This window comes from Puma concolor, chromosome B3 (genome assembly GCF_028749965.1).
Source record: "Puma concolor isolate L17-30 chromosome B3, mPumCon1.1.hap2, whole genome shotgun sequence".
In the NCBI taxonomy this organism is placed as follows: domain Eukaryota; kingdom Metazoa; phylum Chordata; class Mammalia; order Carnivora; family Felidae; genus Puma; species Puma concolor.
In genome coordinates, this window is record NC_141672.1 from 146,054,772 (window position 1) to 146,072,641 (window position 17,870).

Genomic DNA, 17,870 nt, shown 5'->3' on the forward strand with positions numbered 1-17,870 from the left:
AAAATACTGAGTCCCCTATATTCTGTCCTTTTTTCTGGAGTGCCTGTCAGTTATAGCTCATCCTCTAAACTGTTTAACTGATATTTCATATTAAAAAAAAAAAAACCCTCTTTTTTTCCTTTAAATATTTTTGTTCTTTCAGTATATTCCTTAGTAATATTTTCTAGTTTACTGGTTCTTTCTCCAATTGTGCCCAGTCTGGAGTTGATTCCAATTATTGGATTTTTCATTTTCATTTTTGTGTGTGTTTTATTTCCAAGGTTTCTAAATTTTAATAGCAATTAAAAATTTTCCATTTTGTGTAATTATTTGCCTTTTATTCATAGAGGTTATTCCTTCATTTATCATATTGATAATATCCTAAGCATACATATAAAGTTTCTGTCCTATTGTTTCAGAAGGTTATTTTCACCAGAAGTGAATTCATGTTGCAATCTGATTTTGTTGGCTTTCTTACTTGGTCTTGCATTTAGTCATGTGCCTTGGAATTTAGATTTCTGGGATTTTTATTGGGGAGGATGTTTTTTCTCTTTAAAAAATTTTTTAAAATTATTTACTTATTTGAAAAAAAATTTTTTTAATGTTTATTTATTTTTGAGACAGAGACGTAGCATGAGCAGGGGAGGGGCAGAGAGAGAGGGAGACACAGAATGGGAAGCAGGCTCCAGGTTCTGAGCTGTCAGCACAGAGCCCGACGCGGGGCTTGAACCCACGAGCTGTGAGGTCGTGACCTGAGCTGAAGTCGGAGGCTTAACTGACTGAACCACCCAGGCGCCCCACTGTTTACTTATTTTTGAGAGAGAAAGACAGACAGACACACACACCATGTGAGCAGGGGAGGGGCAGAGAGAGAGGGAGACAGAATCCGAAGCAGGCTCCAGGCTCTGCACCATCAGCACAGAACCCAACACAGGGCTCGAACTCACGAACCGCGAGATCAACCTGAGCTGAAGTTGGATGCTTAACTGACTGAGAGACACCTAGGCGCCACTTCCAAAGGGGTATTTTAAAACAGGGATCTTACACGTGGGCTTCTGCAGAGGGTTTCAGTAGCCGTTAGAAATTACAGGCAACTGAATCAGTCAATTTTTTGCTATGTAACAAACCACCTTAAACCATAGCGACTTACAATGAAAAACCATTGATTCACAATTTTGTGGGTTGGTATTTCGGGCGGGGCTCACTGGGCTGCAGGGCTCACTGAGCCCAGCTGCTTATTCATCTGTTGGTGGTGAGCTGCCGGGTGAGCTCAAGGCCTGGTGCTCTGAGATGAGTCACCTTGGAGGGTCATCTCTGCTCAGAGTGGGCATTCATCCTCCAACGTGGTAGCTCAGGCTAATTCATGTGGGGATGGTTACAGTGGACCTCAGAGGGTAAAGTGTCTACACAGATACTTTGTAGCTATAAAGTATTTATAAGACCTGAACTCAGTACTCTCCCAGTGTTGCTTGCATTCTGTTCTATTGATCAAAGCTAGTCCCTGGGGAGAAAAATAGACTGCGTGTCCTAGTGGGAGGAGCGGCAAGGCATTGTGGCCATTTTTTCAATTTACCATGCAACAAAATGAGTGTCCCCCTCCCCCCCCCCCCCGGGGTGTGGTTGTATAATTTTCATTAGATTCTCAGAATATCACCTCCAAAATTAAGAACTAGTATTTTAAATTATTTCACATCCTATTTTGGCTCAGGTTGTGATCTCACCGTTTGTGAGTTTGAGTTCGAGCCCCGTGTAGGGCTCTGTGCTGACGGCTCGGAGATTCTGTGTCTCCCTCTCTCTCTGCCCCTCCCCTACTCACACTCAGTCTCTCTCTCTCTTCTCTCTCAAAAAATAAACATTAAAAAAATTAAAAAAAAGAAATGATTTCACTATTTTTTAATGTTTATTTATTTTTGAGAGAGAGATAGCGTGCGAGCAGGGGCGGGGTAGAGAGAGAAGGAGACACAGGATCTGAAGCAGGCCCCAGGCTCCGAGCTATCGGCACAGAGCCTGATGTGGGGCTGGAGCTCACGAACCGTGAGATCATGACCTGAGCCGAAGTCCGACACTCAACCGACTGAGCCACCCAGGCGTCCCAAAATGACTTCACTATTGAACAAAAAGATATTTGGGGGACCTAACTGATGGATACTTCCACGTAAAGACCTTTGTGTTTAGCAGTGGGATTACCAGTTGTTCCTGTTGATGCTTATACCTTGTACCGAGGCCTTAGGACAGTCCTCTCTGACTTCTCGACAGAGCCTGAAAAACCAGAACTATTGTCTAGTGTATCAGCCAGCTTCTGTCGAGTAACAAAGCATTCCAGTGTTTAGCGTCAGACCACCACCACTTACTCGACTCATGTTTCCACGGGTGAGCGGATTAGGCCGGGGGCTTTCTCATGTGCCTGCAGTCGCTTGCAGGTCCTCTGGTCCTGGAGAGTGACTGGTTGTCCTGATGGGGGTGTTTGGGCCACGTATCTCTCACCACCCAGCAAATCAGCCCAGGCCTGAATTCACTTGGGGGCAGCAGGGTTTCAAGAGAATGGCTGAAAGCATGCAGAGTCTGCTAAGGCCTGGGCTTCCGTCTGTGGTTCAAAACAAGCATCAAGTCCGGCCCGGAATCGCTCGAGGGTAGACAGACTCCAGCTCTGGCCAGGAGGAACTACAGAGATCTAGCGACAAAGAGATAAAGAATCGTGGCCACTCTAGTCATCTCCCCCGTCTCCTCTCAATTCTCTCTCACCTCACATTTAAGTTAGATTCTCTACACCTGGATTCCTCCTATTGACTAGTAATTCTGTGTTTGCGATAGTTGTGGAAATAGTAGCAGAAAGTCACTTACATTTAAAAGAACCCGCAGTTTTTTTTTTTATTAATTGATGCTAACCGCCCCCCCCCTTACCACTGGTTTTTATGTTCATATAAGTATTTTATTTTATTTATTTATTTTTTAATGTTTATTTTTGAGAGAGAGACAGAGCGTGAGTGGGGGAGGGCAGAGAGAGAGAGAGAGAGAGAGAGAGAGAGGGAGACACAGAATCCAAAGCAGGCTCCAGGCTCCGAGCTGTCAGCACAGAGCCCGACGCGGGGCTCGAACCCACGAACCGTGAGATCATGACCTGAGCCGAAGTCGGACGCTTAACCGACGGAGCCACCCAGGCGTCCCACACATAAATACTTTAAACATGTAAACAAATTATGTTGATGCGATTTTCTAAAGAAAACGATGTACTTTCCCCTTCCAGTCCTCTTCCGTGTTCTCTGATGCAACCCACTCTGCAGCCAGAGCTGCTTTGCTGAAGGATCTTCAGGGACTTCTCAGCCAGACCTGTTAGCTTGGCTTTTGAGAATTTGTGTGATCTGGCCTCTCTCCCTTTCAGCTTTTATTTCCCCCCATTCTCCCTCGATCGCTATTCATTATAGTTAAGGCGAAGGACGCGTTTGCCCTGCGCAGGCAGTGACTCCTAAGCGTCCAGAGACCTTTTGCGGTTGTCAGTGTGTGGGTGCCTGTGCACTACTGACGTTTAGTGGGCGGAGGCCAGGGATGATGTTCAACATCCTACAGGGCACAGGACAGCCTCCCACAACAAAGGATTATCTAGTCTAAATATCAGAGTGGCAAGGTGGCAAAACCCCATCCTACACGTTGCTGTCTTGGGGGGATTTCTAAGATGTCTCATGCTGTAAGCAAGGCTCCTTCGGCGTTGCCTGTGGAAATGTCCCTTGTCCTTAAATGGGCAGCTCAAATGCCAAGCCTTGTAGGAAACAGGTCCTGGGTGGGTCCTGGGTGTCTCCCTGCCTCCCCTCCACTGCAGGCTCTCAGAATCATGTCTCTGAACCACTGAAATGTCTATTACTTGGTGTGTTGACAATCATTTGTACCCGGCACTATTTTGCTCGTATTTTTCCTCCCTTATATTGTAATCGAGTGTGTGTTTATTAACTCTTCTGCCGCGCTCTGGGTTCCCGGATGATAAGGATCTTATTTATCTGTGTTTCTGCTGGAGCACCTTCCATGTGCTTTACATACAGTAGTTGCATAATTAATACCTGTTGCGCAGGTGAAAAATGTGTATCTTCCCATGTCCTTTGATAGGGTTACTCCTTCCAACGATTTTCTTAAAGGACTTGGTAAAAAAAAAAAAAAATGCAATGAGCTGAATGGAAGTTTTTTGTTGTTGTTGTTGTTGGTTTTGCTGGTAATAATTTGAGTCAGAAATTGTGGTAACAAATTATCATACAACGCAATTACTTTGTTTATTTCTGCAGCTATTTAGCGAAAAAATAAGTGGCGTTGAAGGAACGAAACTAGATGACGAATTTCTTGACATGGAGAGGGTAAGAGAGCACGCTGTTAATGTCAACTGTATTACAAACTTGATTTTCACGTGATATGAGATGTACTGATACTGTAAAGGATATTAGAGCGGCAGCCAGGGATGTAAAGACCCGCTAAGGTGGCGATGGGATATGGGTAGTTGGTGCCCTCTAGTGGACAAAAGTCAGAATGCTCAAAAGACGGTCAATTTTGGCAAACCATTATTGCAAGGAAAAGACCGTAGTAATTGTGATGATTTTGATGATCTATCCTAGAAAATCAAAATATATTTCTGGGACGAGACCATTCAAATGCATAAAGATTGATACACCCATGTGGTGTACCAGATTCTGACTCCGTTCCCATGTGTTGTAGTAGCTGTATAACAAATAACATTGATCTGGGTTCTGAGAACTGGCAGCGTGAACTTGGATAAGCTTTTTCCTCTTTTCTGACCAGTGACACAGGTGGATAATGTGTGCCCTGCTTGCCTTACATGGATTTGGGGATAATTATGCCTAAAAATTAATGAAAAATATGAAAGCACCTAGGAAATATGATGAGCTTGTCATAGAAATGATTGTAACAGTCTCCAAAGGAAGACTGTAGAATCTGTGTCCTTTAACCTGTTTCCTGGTCAGCTGTGTGGAATAGCTCGGGTGGAGGTTGAACTGGGACCACTGATAGTTCAGCTTCCTCAGTTTCCTTCCCCTTCGTCTTGGGCCCTTTAACCGTAGCCTTGTTTTAATAATTAGACTCCCCAGATGAGAGAGGGCAGAGAGAAAGCAGAACATCTACCTTCAAGTGTAACATCAAGGATACAGGAGATTGAAGGTTGTAGAGCTATCAGCAGGTACAGGGGAAGAAGTCCAAGCCCAGGCTGTGGCTTGGGAGGTTCCTATCTTCCGGATACCTGGCCCTGGCCAGACTGTCTTCCAGGAAGCTCCTTACTTTCTGGATGAGCACTGCTAAGTTTCTAGAAGTGTTAGCACCTTGAGAGGAAAAAGCACGTTTTGTTTTGCTTTTGAAAAACATAATTTCTAAAAACTGAAAAACATGGAAATAGTTTAACATCGTTGGCCTACCCGAAATGACTTTTAAAAATCCCTTGGTATGTTAAGATATTATAGGTAACTTTATTACTAAGAAAATGATTCAGTTTAAATGTTAAATTTATAAACACATTTTAGCAATTTCAGTTTCAGTTGATGGACTGAGATCTCTCTTGTTTACTTCCTTTCCCTCCTAAAGCCCCAATGAATGACAGAAGAAATATAAAAGTAATATCTATTTATTTCCTTACAACAGTGAAAAGCAGGGAAATATCTAACATGTGACCAGAAGTTTTAAGGACTTTCTGGAAGAGATGAGTTAGATGGTATCAGATCCACCTAAAACATGACATGGAAATGACAAAGGAATGGAGATATTTCTTGACAAATCCTAAGCACACAGAAGTAGAGGACGAATAGTAATGTCAAAGTAAAATTTGATGCAAAAAACACTAAGTAGAAAAGGTTATAAAAAAGTTAATAAAAAGATGCAGTCATGCAGTCTATCAGGAAATTGTAATGGTTATGAATCATTATGCACCATATAACATGGCATCTAAATACGTAAGGTAAAAGTTGTCCAAAATACATGGAAAATTGACAAAGTCCAGAGTAGAAGATTTCGCACACCTCTCATAAAATAACAGAGTAAGTTGACAATAGTAGATTGGCTCATAGATGATTAGTACAAAATATGATTCATAACTTTGTTTATAAATAGATACAGACCTCAAGTTGAGAATCTATATTCTTTTTAAGTCCATTTAGAACAATTAAAATAGTCAATCATACATTAGGCTCCAGAAAAACTAAAAAAATTACAAGGAAGGTATACTTTCCCAATTCTGGATGTTTGGAAATTGAAAAACATGTGATTATTCTTAGTTGAAAGAGGAAATGACAAGTAAAATCAAAGTTCATTTGGTCATGAGAGACCAAATTCTGTATGTTAGAACCTGCGGTATATGGCTACATCTTACGTACATTTAATAGAAAATATATGTTTGAAGGAAATGAATAAATCATTTAAGCCAGGAAGCTAGGAAAATAACAGCAAATGAAATCACTCTAGGTGGAAGGACAGAATTGTAGAGATCAATAAAATAGGAAACAATAACGACAAAACCAGGCACTATTTTGTTTTCAAAAAGCCACCTCTACCAAGTGTGACTAAGGAGCACAAACACATTACATAAGGAGTAAGAAGGAGATAATGACAGCTATGGATTCTTCTTTAAAAAATTTAAAAATAAACCAGCATTGCTAGCAGCCCTCTAGCTGAGGCTGAGGTCCGGGATAGTCCGTGGCAGAGGATTTGGGGCACCAACATTTGAAGGGAATTCCAGATTTAATCAGCCAACAGAGATGCCTTCACACCAGGTAGACATCACAAAAATAATTTTTACCTCTGTACTCCCACCTGTCTGTCACGATGGTTTGCAGAAGCCGTCACGTGGCATTTTGTCAGCTTGAACGACCCCCCCCCCCCGACATTCTCAGTTATTCTGGGAGGGAAGTTTCTATTCATTAATTCATTCATTCACTCATTCATTCATTCATTCATTCACTCATTCATTCATTCATTCATTTTTTAAACCACATGGATTATTTTTCCAGTGTTCGTCTTGATTGCCCATGTTTGTCAAAGTGGTTAGTGGGTGTCCTCTTTATTTTCTCAAGCGTTCGTTTGCAGTTTTGATTGCTGGGCTGTCCTAGAAGCTGTTCCAGGATGGGCACGTCAGGCTGTTAGTTTTTGGCCATTTGGTCCTTGGCTTTTTTTTTTTTTTTTTTTTTTTTTTGCCCCCAAAGAGAGAAGGATCTGAAGTAGAAAGTACCCCTGCCCCAGATCTCACTGTCACCCTTCCAAGATGGCTCCTGATTTCCTGGTACCTTTTCATGTCCGAAGAGGGTTGGATACATGGAAAGGAACACTTAATTACTGTCAAATTTCTATAACTGGAAAGTTACCAACCTAAAACCTAGTTTTTCTTAAGCTTAAGCTGGACTTACGAATCTTATTTATAAATTTAGTAATTTCAACATAAAAATCATTTTCAGTTAATCTTCGTGTTAGTTTCCATTAAGTCATAGGCTTAACAGGTTAAATCCTTAAACATTTATCTCGAGTTACATAATTAAGCAAATTCCCTTAGACATTGCAAATTAGAATCACAAATGCAATGCATGGAACTCGCCCCAACGTCACATCAGATTTAGAAAAGCGTTTTCCAGAGCATTTAAATTTCTCGAGACTGTAATAATACAAACGTTTGGGTGATCATATTCTCTTAAACATTTCAAAAATCTTCATAAACAATCGAACACACAAGAGAGTTCAGAGCTTACAAAACTCGCTACAAGGCCTGGTGCACATACGCACAGCTGGTGTGTGTGCATCAGTAATACAGGTGTGATTCGTTTCTTCATCATTTACGTGCTGTCTTTTTAAACCTTACTGGGGCCCCGAATTTAGGCGCTCAGCTAATGGGAACAAATCCAATTTCAGGCTGGTTGAGCTCACTTGGTTGGAAGCTTCTGACCCTGACCAGATCATAGATTTTTGAACTACAAAAATGAATTTCTTGTATTATAAATCACTCTACAACTTGCTTTCTTTCCTTGACAGTGTGCTGTGGGCATCTTCCCAGTACATATGGAGCTTCCCCCCCCTTTTTTTTTTTATCTTGTGATTCAGGAGAATTCCTTTATTTGGATGTCTCACAGTTTACCTAGCCAGTCTCTTACCGCTTATAATTCAAGTTGGTTTCAGTTTTTAATAGACATAGAATGGCCTGACATCCTTTTACGTCATTGCCATTGGCTGGTGTGTTTCCAGACGCTAGGTCCCTGGAGGTCTGCCCATTAATAGGTTCTTGTCCCTTGATCCGTTTTGCACTCCCAGTGTGTGTGAAAGCGCCCATCCCTCCTCCATACCTGTATGACACCTAATATTGGGTCGGATTAATAAAAAAAAATTTTTTTTTGTCAATCTGTTGAGTGGAAAGTATCTCCTTTTTGATTTACAGTCTTTCTGGATATTTTGTCAACTGTTTGAACTTGTATTTTTCCCCGTTTGTTTTCTTGCCAGTTTATATTCTTGTCCTTTCCAATTGGGTTGTTTTATTTGCTGCTTTTTTTCTTAAATGGGAGTTTTGAGAATCCTGGACGCTAAGCATGGGTCCTTCATACAGTTTCCTTTCTGTTTCATTTTGCCACTTTTGTCAGACTTGGTGTTATTACATCTATTCACTGTTCAGTCTTTAATTTTACAGGGTCAGAATTTTGGGTTTTGTGTTGTGCCTAGAAGATTCTTCCCACCCCTGTATTTGGGAATATTCTTCTGTGTAATTTAGTGCCTTTGTAGACTGTTTTTAGGTCTGTATTTGTGATCCAGTCTGTAGTATGCGGCGTGAACCTAAGTTTAATATTAATTTGCCAAATTGTAACCAAAAAAGAAAAAATTAAAAGGAACATAAGATTTGAATTAATTTTATGTGTTGATTTGGGGGAGGACTTACATCTTTGCACAGTTAAACTTTCCCGTGTAGGAACATGGCTCTTCAGATAGATGTTGTACATTTTCTCCTTATATTTATTCCTTATTGTTGTGTATTTTTATGTTGCTCTTATGAATGGGATCTCCTTTTCCTTTATATTTTCTTTCAGGCTGTTGATGGTATGAAATGAAGCTATTGAAACGTGCCTGTTTAACTTTATTGTATATTCTCACATTCGGTGTTGGGCTAACCAGTAGCCAGTGTCCAGAAATGGTTTTGTGGGGGGAAAGATTCAGTCTCAACATAGAAAACCTTTGATATTAACATCTGCCCACAGGACACTTGGGTGTCGATTGTGAGTGGTAATGTTAGGGAGAATGATTCTTTCGTTGTTGGTTTACTGCCGTAGTTTCTAATGTGAATTGCTATTAGGGAGTCCTTATAAGCAGAGACACTCAAGTACGCCCAGCAAATAAGGAAAGTTGGGCTGAGACATGCCTGGTGTTGGCTGGAGAGGCCTTCAGGTATGTCCAGTAATCGAGTGGAGCATAGTAACTCGTCTGAGTTTTGTAAATAATACATGACCGCTCATTGTATGTTAAAAAGAAAATGAAATGAATGTTCTCCAACATCATGGGGAGGAAGAGCTGTCCCAATATCATAGTGAGAAAAATAACTGCTTCTCCCCCAAAATGTTGAAATTCATTTGGATTAAAATCTGTTAATAGTATTATACATATTAAATTAACGCATATTACCTCTGTTTTCCTGTGAATTCGTTGTTTGTCATTTACCAACATTTTTATGTTTGTGTGTGTGTGTTGTTGTTGTTTTTTTTTTTAAAGAAAATAGATGTTACCAATAAAGCTGTTGCAGAAATTCTTTCGAAAGCCACAGAGTATCTTCAGCCAAATCCAGGTAAAGTTAGAAAATGTCTCGACATAGTCTATTGTTCATTCACTGTCATAGACTAACAACCCATGTTTGCTTGGCATATGGCTGACGTAACTTAGAAACAGTGTTTTCTGTGTCCGAATAATGCATTTCAGTTTTTTAAAGTCAAGCCGCCAGCGACCGAAGGTAGTTTCAGGGAGTCCTAGCTGATGAGAAACAGAGCAGATAATCCCGTGGTCTATGGTGACATCATGTGGATAGAGACTTGGTCTTAGCAGCAAGGCGCTGCTCAATAAAGACATGTTTTAGGAGATGCCTCAGAGACCCACTGAATGTTTGGTATGTTTTCTTATTCAGGCGTCTCCTCTTTTAGAAAAAAAATCTGTCATCCTGCTCTAAAGGTATAATTGAAATTGTAATTTCACTTTGTAGCTCGGATGCTAAAGAAATGAAGCAGGAAAAGCAGCATGAAAAGGCCCCTTGTTGCATCAGCTTCTCGACAGAAGGTTCTTAGTTCCGTGGTTGTGAAGCAGCATCCCTTGATGGGTTTTTCCTGGGTTGTAAATGACAGAAACCGACAGGGGGCAGGGCCCCCAAGCCTTGAATTCTGCAAATTTCCCAAACTGCCTTCCTTTTTAGGAACGTATTATTTGCAGGGAGTCGCTGTGACTCCCTTGGGCGTTAGGACTCTCCTACAGACCCAACCACCTGAAAATCTAGACAGGAACAATTTCAAAACATAAATTTTATGAAAACTGCGTCCAGGGAGGTTGGCGGGTATAGAATTCTTTGGAACTGTGTAGAGGTTTGTAATTTCAAGGGCCGCACTCCTGCCTCTCTTCTCTGGCCTCCTCAGTGTCCGAGATGAGCTATGTAAGTTCCTTTTCCCGATAAATCAGCACAGATTTAGCGAGGGCTTCCTCTTGGCAGAGGGGCTTTCCCGGTTCCTGGGACCCAGATCCCATCCTCAGAGCTGGCGTTGGAATGGGGTAGGAGCGGGGTTGGCCAGCAAGGACAGAGGCCTCTGGCCGTTGCCAGTTTAGTGGGTGTCAGCCACATGCCTGCCACCTCCCAGTCCCCACCCTGGAAGTGGGAAGGAAGAGCCACGTTTGCGTGTGGCTATTGGAGCACAGGGACCAGAAAGAAAACTGCTTTTAAGCTGAGGCAGGCAAGATTCAAACAGGCTGGCACCAGAAGTGTCTGAAGCCTTGCTCCTCAAAGTGTGGTCCGCGAACTAGCAGCCTCAGCCACACCCGAGAGACTGGGAAACGCAGAGCCTTGAGCTCATCCCAAACAGACTGAACCAGACTTGGCGTTTTAACAGGATCCTCGGGTGAATTGTAGGCACCTTAAGAGTTTGAGAGGCACTGGCCTAGAACACATGAAAACAAGTGTGATTATTAAAGTAGAAGAAAATGAAAGCGTACCTCTTTACTTCCTGGAGTTATCACAGACGCCACAAGCTGGTACGTGATTCGCTCTCTAGCCCGGGGAATAAAAGCCCAGGTTCTTAGCTTGGTATTCAGTTCATAGTCGTATTTTCCCATAGATCTCTCCTGATTCATCCTGGTTTTGTTTTGTTTTGTTTTGGGGGGGGGCACAAGTGAGCGAGGGGCAGAGAGAGGAAGAGAGAGAGAAGCGAGGTTCACTTAAAGCAGGCTCGTGCTTCCCTGATGTGGGACTTGGACTCATGAACCGTGAGGTCATGACCTGAGCCGAAGTCAGATGCTTAACGACTGAGCCCCCCCCCCCCCAGGCGCCCCCTGATTCATCCTGTTTTAATTTCAGCTTAGGTCAGACTGGCCTCCTCTTTATCTGTTGGTTCTGTACCATAAACATCCCACCTTCTATACTGTTGACATGATATCTGCACTTTGTAGGCACATCTTGCTATTTGTATTCAGCATATTGTTATGGTCACACCACACTTTATTTGCCCGGTGCATCTCGTATATTCTGTCCCGCAGCGACTAGCTCTGTGCTCCTGTAGGGCAGCCGCTGTCCTGGGTCCCTCTGGAGCCGGAGGAGTTAGCGCTGTGTGTCACACAGAGCCGGGATCAGTAAGCACTGATGGCCTGAGTCGGGGAAGAGAAGTTGAGAAGCAGTGGCCGCCCGTCCTTTCCCTCGTGGCAGGGCATCTGACCTGCACCGTGGAGCATCAACACAGACTCCTGTTCACTCAGCAGGAGTTCGTCTCCTCCCGTTGGCTCTTCTTCCTCAATGGGAGTGCGCCAAAGCCCTTCATCAGGATATTGAATATAATCACTCCGAATAAATTCTTGGGACAGGGAGGGTGACAGGGGCCTTTTGGTGGTTTGAAACATCCACCTCAGCGATGCCGTCCTTGGTGTTCTGTTGGTCCCCGGGAAGGATCGCCTCCCCGGTACTGGCATCTGGCTCTGGGCGTGCGTGTTGCAGGCCCTGCTCGTGTGTCCCTGTGCAGCGGGGACACTTCTGATGTTCGGAGTCAACGGCGTGTGCGTCGTTTCCATTTCCCCTTGCTTAGCAACCCCCTCTTCCCCCCACCGCCCGGCCACTTGGAAAAAGAATCTGGAAAATCATGTGAGAGGTGAAATAGGTCACACAGTCCCTTTCAGATGCTCCAGGTGTCCCACGTTTTGCCCACCGGGGTGACCTCAGTTTTGGCGTCATTTGTTAAATGTGATGTACCTGTCACTCCGCCTTGTCATTTTAAGGAATTACAAATGACAATGTTTTTAAGCATACAGAGCTAAGCTAGGGATGCTGAACACTGTGTCGAAGATCCGAGGACAGGTGAAGACCACCGGGTACCCGCAGACGGAAGGCTTGCTGGGCGACTGTATGCTCAAGTACGGGAGGGAACTCGGGGAAGGCTCCACCTTCGGTGAGTGTTTGCAGATCGCCTGGAGCGCTTTGTATGAGTGTGTGTGTGAGTGTGTGTGTGAATGAAGGGGGGAGGGAAGGGGAGGGACAAAGAGAGGAGTGGGGAGGCTCCACCTTGGGTGACTGTTCGAAGATTGCCTGGGGGCTCTTTGTGTGTTGGGGGAGAGGGGGAGAGGCAAAGGGGGGAGGCTGCACCTTCGGTGACTGTTCACAGATCACCTGGGATCATTTTGCCCCGGGGGAGGGGGCAGGGTAGGGGGAGGGGCAGAGAGAGGAGAGAGAGAAAGGGAAACCCAAGCAGGCTCTGTGTTGACAGCAGAGAGCCCGATGTGGGGCTTGAACCCACGACGCATGAGATCATGATCCAAGCTGAAATCAAGAGTCGGACACTCAACTGACTGAGCCACCCAAGCACCCCACAATACCTTCATGTTAACAAGCTTTATTATTATTATTTTTATATCACCCAAGTAATACACGTTCGTTGCAGAAGGCTTAGAAAATATAAGCTAGTGAAATACAAGAAAGGAAGTGCTGACATCACCCACAATCACGTATCTGGTGATGGACCTTTTGTGTATTCTCATCCCTAGTCATGTACACCTTCACAGCCCTTTGTGTATTCTCATCCCTAGTCACATACACCTTCACAACGTTTATTCTCATCCCTAGTCACATACACCTTCACAGCCCTTTGTGTATTCTCATCCCTAGTCACGTACACCTTCACAAGGTTTATTCTCATCCCTAGTCACGTACACCTTTACAAAATTAAAATGGAGTTATGGTATCTCTACCTTTATACCCTTTTGTAACTTGCTTATTTCTATCGACTGAATCAAGATCCATGTCATAAAATGATTAATCTTCTATGATACTGTTTTTTTTTAAACTTTTTTTTCTTAACGTTTATTTATTTTTGAGACAGAGGGAGACAGAGCATGAATGGGGGAGGGACAGAGAGAGAGGGAGACACAGAATCGGAAGCAGGCTCCAGGCTCTGAGCCATCAGCCCAGAGCCCGACGCGGGGCTCGAACTCACAGACCGCAAGATCGTGACCTGAGCTGAAGTCGGACGCTTAACCAACTGCGCCACCCAGGCGCCCCTATGATACTGTTTTTAACGGCTGTATAATAACCCGTCTTTCATGGCAGACTTTGTTCAGTCAACCCTAGTTATTGGATATTTAGATACTTTTTTCTGTACGTAAAAAAATTTTACATAGCATTTATAAAACCATTTTCATAATCTTTAGGGATATCCAAGATTATGTTCGTGGATTGAAATCCCTGGTAGTGAAATTGTTGGGTTGAGAATATGCGTGTTTTTTTCAGATTTTTGAACCATATTCCCAAAGGGCCCTCCAGAAGGGGTGTGCCAGTTTGATACTCTCGCCAGGAGTATGTGAGAGTATGTTTCCCAGCACAGTTATTGATTGTGGGAATTACTTTTTTAGCTTACTTCTGAATCACAGGTACTTTGATACATAGCGTATAAAATTGATCTCTTAGTGCTGTGTTAACTTCACCTTTTGGATTATGTGTAAGGTAGATTTCTTTCCTCTTTGTCATCATTTTTGTGAAATGTATATTTGTATTTTTTGCCTATTTTTTCATTAATACGTTCATTTCCCCCCCTTACTGGTTGGCGAGCTCTTTCAAGGGTTAGGACATTTGCTCTTGGTCTGCCTTATAAGTTACGCCCCACGTAGGCATTCGCCTTCTGACCTTGTGGACGGAGGCCACTGAAACGGAGGAGCTTTTGGTTTTCATATAGTTTATGGCCTTTATGGTTTATGGCCTAACTCTTCCTTTATGGTTTATGGCCCTGTTGCTTTGTTTAGAAAAACTTTTCCACCCACCCACCCCCACAAATCGTGTCAATGTTTATTCATACTTTTCTTTCGAAACATGTTTCCTTTTCTTCCCTTTAAATTTCCAAGCTCCTGATTTTAATGGGCAGATACTGTGCAGTAGGGTCCTAATTTTGTTTTCTCCCAAGTAAGTAGCTGGTTGTCCTAATACTCCATTGAAAAGTTCAGCCTTTCCCCTCTGGAGAGAAACGTTTTGTTACAGACTAAATTTTTATATTTTAAGTTTGTTTCTGATCTTTTTTTTTTTTTCTCCTGTTTTCTTGGTCTGTACCTTGTTTTTGCTCCAGTGTCGTATTTTAAGAATTGTAATTTAAAAGTATATTTCAATATGCTTAACTAAAATCTCCCTTGGTTATCTTACTGTAAACAATACACGGAGATGTTTCTGTCAAAGCCAAATTCGACACTCTGTGGCTTGGGCAGTGGTGGCCGAGGGTCAGAAACAGTACCCTCCGTTTCTAACCAGTTGGGCAGGAAAGAGTCCCTGGGCTAGGAAGGGATGTCTCCTCTTTACCTTGGGATGATTTAGAACCTGACAATGGAGAGCGAGTTAAGGAAACTTAGGAGGGATGAAGCTACCAGTGGAATTCTGACCAGTGGTAATTTAGCGTAACTAAATTTCCACTTCTAGTTTTCTAGTTCATTTCTTAAAAACAAAAAAAGAGGTGAGGCTTCATCGCTATTGCTGTGTTACAGGTGAATAAACTATGCATGGCTGGACCAGTAGGTGTGACATCTTGAAGGTCAGAATTTGCTAGAAATGTGAATTCTTGGGCTGGCCCCTAAGGTCTTTTTCTAGCCTGGGAGTTGAGAGACCCCAAACTACATTTTCACGAGGTCGATTTGGAAAACTCCAAAACAGGAAAAATAGTTTGCTTTGGTGCCTCATGTCCCAGAGATGCCTCTTAGAGAAACGGCCTCTCGTTCTGCTCCGCTACCAGGACTCCTGCTTGCACATTACTGCGGGTCAGCTGACACTGAGATGCCAGAGTGCAGGCCAGCAACACCTGCCGGTCACAGCCCCCAAGGCCAAGCGCGGCTGGCTTGGGGCTCATCGCAAGAGAAGGCCTTGCCCATCCCGCTGAAAGGCCGTCCCATGTGACACGGCCAGGCTTTCTTTGACATCAGAAAGGGTAAGGAGCCTCGGAACCATCTGAAGGCTCTGGGGACTGACCTCAAGATCTAGGAGCTAGAAGCTGACAAGAGGTTTTGTTCCCTTATTTCTATTGTAATCTTTATTCCCTGACACTTAGCCCTGATGAATGAATCCTTTTTAGAGTTTACAAAGAGCAATTTTGTTCTCCAGCTTCTAAGGAACCCTAGGTGCCAGTTCACAAAACTACAGATTTCCCTGCTCTCCGAAAGTAGAGCATTGCCATTGTAAAGCCTTTTGTAAACCAAAATGGCGTAAAGCAAAGAAATTACCGTTAATTTATGTGGAAAATGTTTTGAGCATGACCAGACCCCCCAAAACAGGCTCTCTTACACTTTTCTGACATCTTAGGATACATCTTGCTAATGCGTGCACAGAATAAAATCGAGGCAAAGCTCAGATGCTCACGGACGCAGTTCAAAGCTGCCGGGACGGGGGGCTGATGCCAATGTTCTGTACACAGTTCAGTTCTCACTACCTGGGGTCTGGGCTGCCTCTAGTGGCTCACTGCAAAGCGGGGGCTGAATGTTTTCTCATTTTCGTCTTTTTTTTTTTTTTCTTTTTTGGTGAACACAGAAATCCTCTTTGGATTTCTTCCAGTTAGCAAAAGCAGGTACTAGTTATTGTAGGTCTCTGGTAAACTGATGGGGTGCGGCACAGACCTTCGAAAAGCAGTGTGCCTGTCACCAGTTTGAGAAAGGAGCTTTATCCCCATCTAGTGGCCAAAAGGGTAAATGCTTCGGTCTGTCTGAGCCTCCTACCTTTATTTTGTAGCGCAGACTACAGAACGTAGAGAGGAAAATACAGAAAATAAGACGTTCAGAAAAAAAAATTTTTTTTTTTCTCTGAGTCAGGATTCAGCAGTCTCAGGGTGATTCGCTTGTTTCCATGGCCCTCCACAAACGTTTGGGAAAGAATGAAGTCAGTATCACCGCTAACCTCGAGGACCCTGCCGAAGACCCTTTTTTAATTTGTATTTTCTATTCAAGGTAGTGCATTAATAGAAGTCGGTGAATCCATGAAGCTCATGGCTGAGGTGAAAGACTCTCTTGACATTAACGTAAAGCAAACTTTTATTGATCCACTTCAGTTACTACAAGACAAAGATTTAAAAGAGATTGGGGTAAGTCTTGCGGGCTCTAAATCTACCCGTTGCTACTTTTTTTTTTTTTTTAATTTTTTTTTTTTTTCAACGTTTATTTATTTTTGGGACAGAGAGAGACAGAGCATGAACAGGGGAGGGGCAGAGAGAGAGGGAGACACAGAATCGGAAACAGGCTCCAGGCTCTGAGCCATCAGCCCAGAGCCCGACGCGGGGCTCGAACTCACGGACCGCGAGATCGTGACCTGGCTGAAGTCGGATGCTTAACCGACTGCGCCACCCAGGCGCCCCTTTTTTTTTAATTTTTTTTTTTTTCAACGTTTATTTATTTTTGGGACAGAGAGAGACAGAGCATGAACAGGGGAGGGGCAGAGAGAGAGGGAGACACAGAATCGGAAACAGGCTCCAGGCTCTGAGCCATCAGCCCAGAGCCCGTACCCGTTGCTACTTAAAGTGAAGTTCATATTTAAAACCATCAGAGTGTTTCTGTAGGGATTCCGTGAAAGCATCGTCTTGTGGGTGGTGAAAAAAATAACTCCTATTTACCTGGCTCACTGGGAAAGAGACCCGGGACCTCTTAGCTTTTTATTCTGTATCTTATTTTTTTTTTACTTTCTTAGGGTTTTTATATATTTTTGAGAGAGAGAGGAAGAGAGAGAGAGAGAGAAGATGAATGGGGGAAATGCAGAGAGGGAGAGAGACACAAAATCTGAAAGAGGCTCCGGGCTCCAAGCTGTCAGCACAGAGCCCGACGTGGGGCTTGAACTCATGAACAGTGAGACCATGACCTGAGCCGAAGTAGGACGCTTAACCGACTGAGCCACCCAGGCACCCCTGTTCTCTATCTTATTAAAGCCGGCTAGAAGCCAGGATAAAGGAGCACATTTCCACAGCCACTTCTCACATAACAAAATGATCCCATAACTTTGTAGTGGATTTTTGATAATGAAAATCACAACGGTGTCAGTCATATCTTTTGATACTTGGCACCAGTAGTGATTATTTTGTGCTGCTTCTCAAGGAAACCAATAAACAGGAATTGACATTTCATGTTTGGAAAACTGTTAGAAGTGGCCTTCCAGAGCGTACATGTGAGCTCTCAGGGACCTGTAGGTGATCATGTGCCTCTTGCTTAGT

The 17,870-nt window shown here is 43.3% G+C and overlaps 1 protein-coding gene across 7 annotated transcripts in view; it reads left to right on the forward strand.

The window, feature by feature from the left end:
- SH3GL3 (SH3 domain containing GRB2 like 3, endophilin A3) overlaps positions 1 to 17,870 on the forward strand; it is a 134,771-nt gene that overhangs the window by 77,974 nt on the left and 38,927 nt on the right. For 3 of the 7 annotated variants that reach the window (XM_086711712.1, XM_086711711.1, XM_086711713.1), the window contains exons 2-5: positions 4,248 to 4,316; positions 9,691 to 9,763; positions 12,462 to 12,605; positions 16,621 to 16,754. In XM_086711712.1, the coding sequence (XP_086567838.1) occupies positions 4,248 to 4,316; positions 9,691 to 9,763; positions 12,462 to 12,605; positions 16,621 to 16,754 (420 nt within the window). Of the gene's footprint in view, positions 1 to 4,247; positions 4,317 to 9,690; positions 9,764 to 12,461; positions 12,606 to 16,620; positions 16,755 to 17,870 lie in introns of those variants that run through there. The other 4 variants (XM_086711715.1, XM_086711716.1, XM_086711717.1 and 1 more) reach the window with 4 other exon arrangements.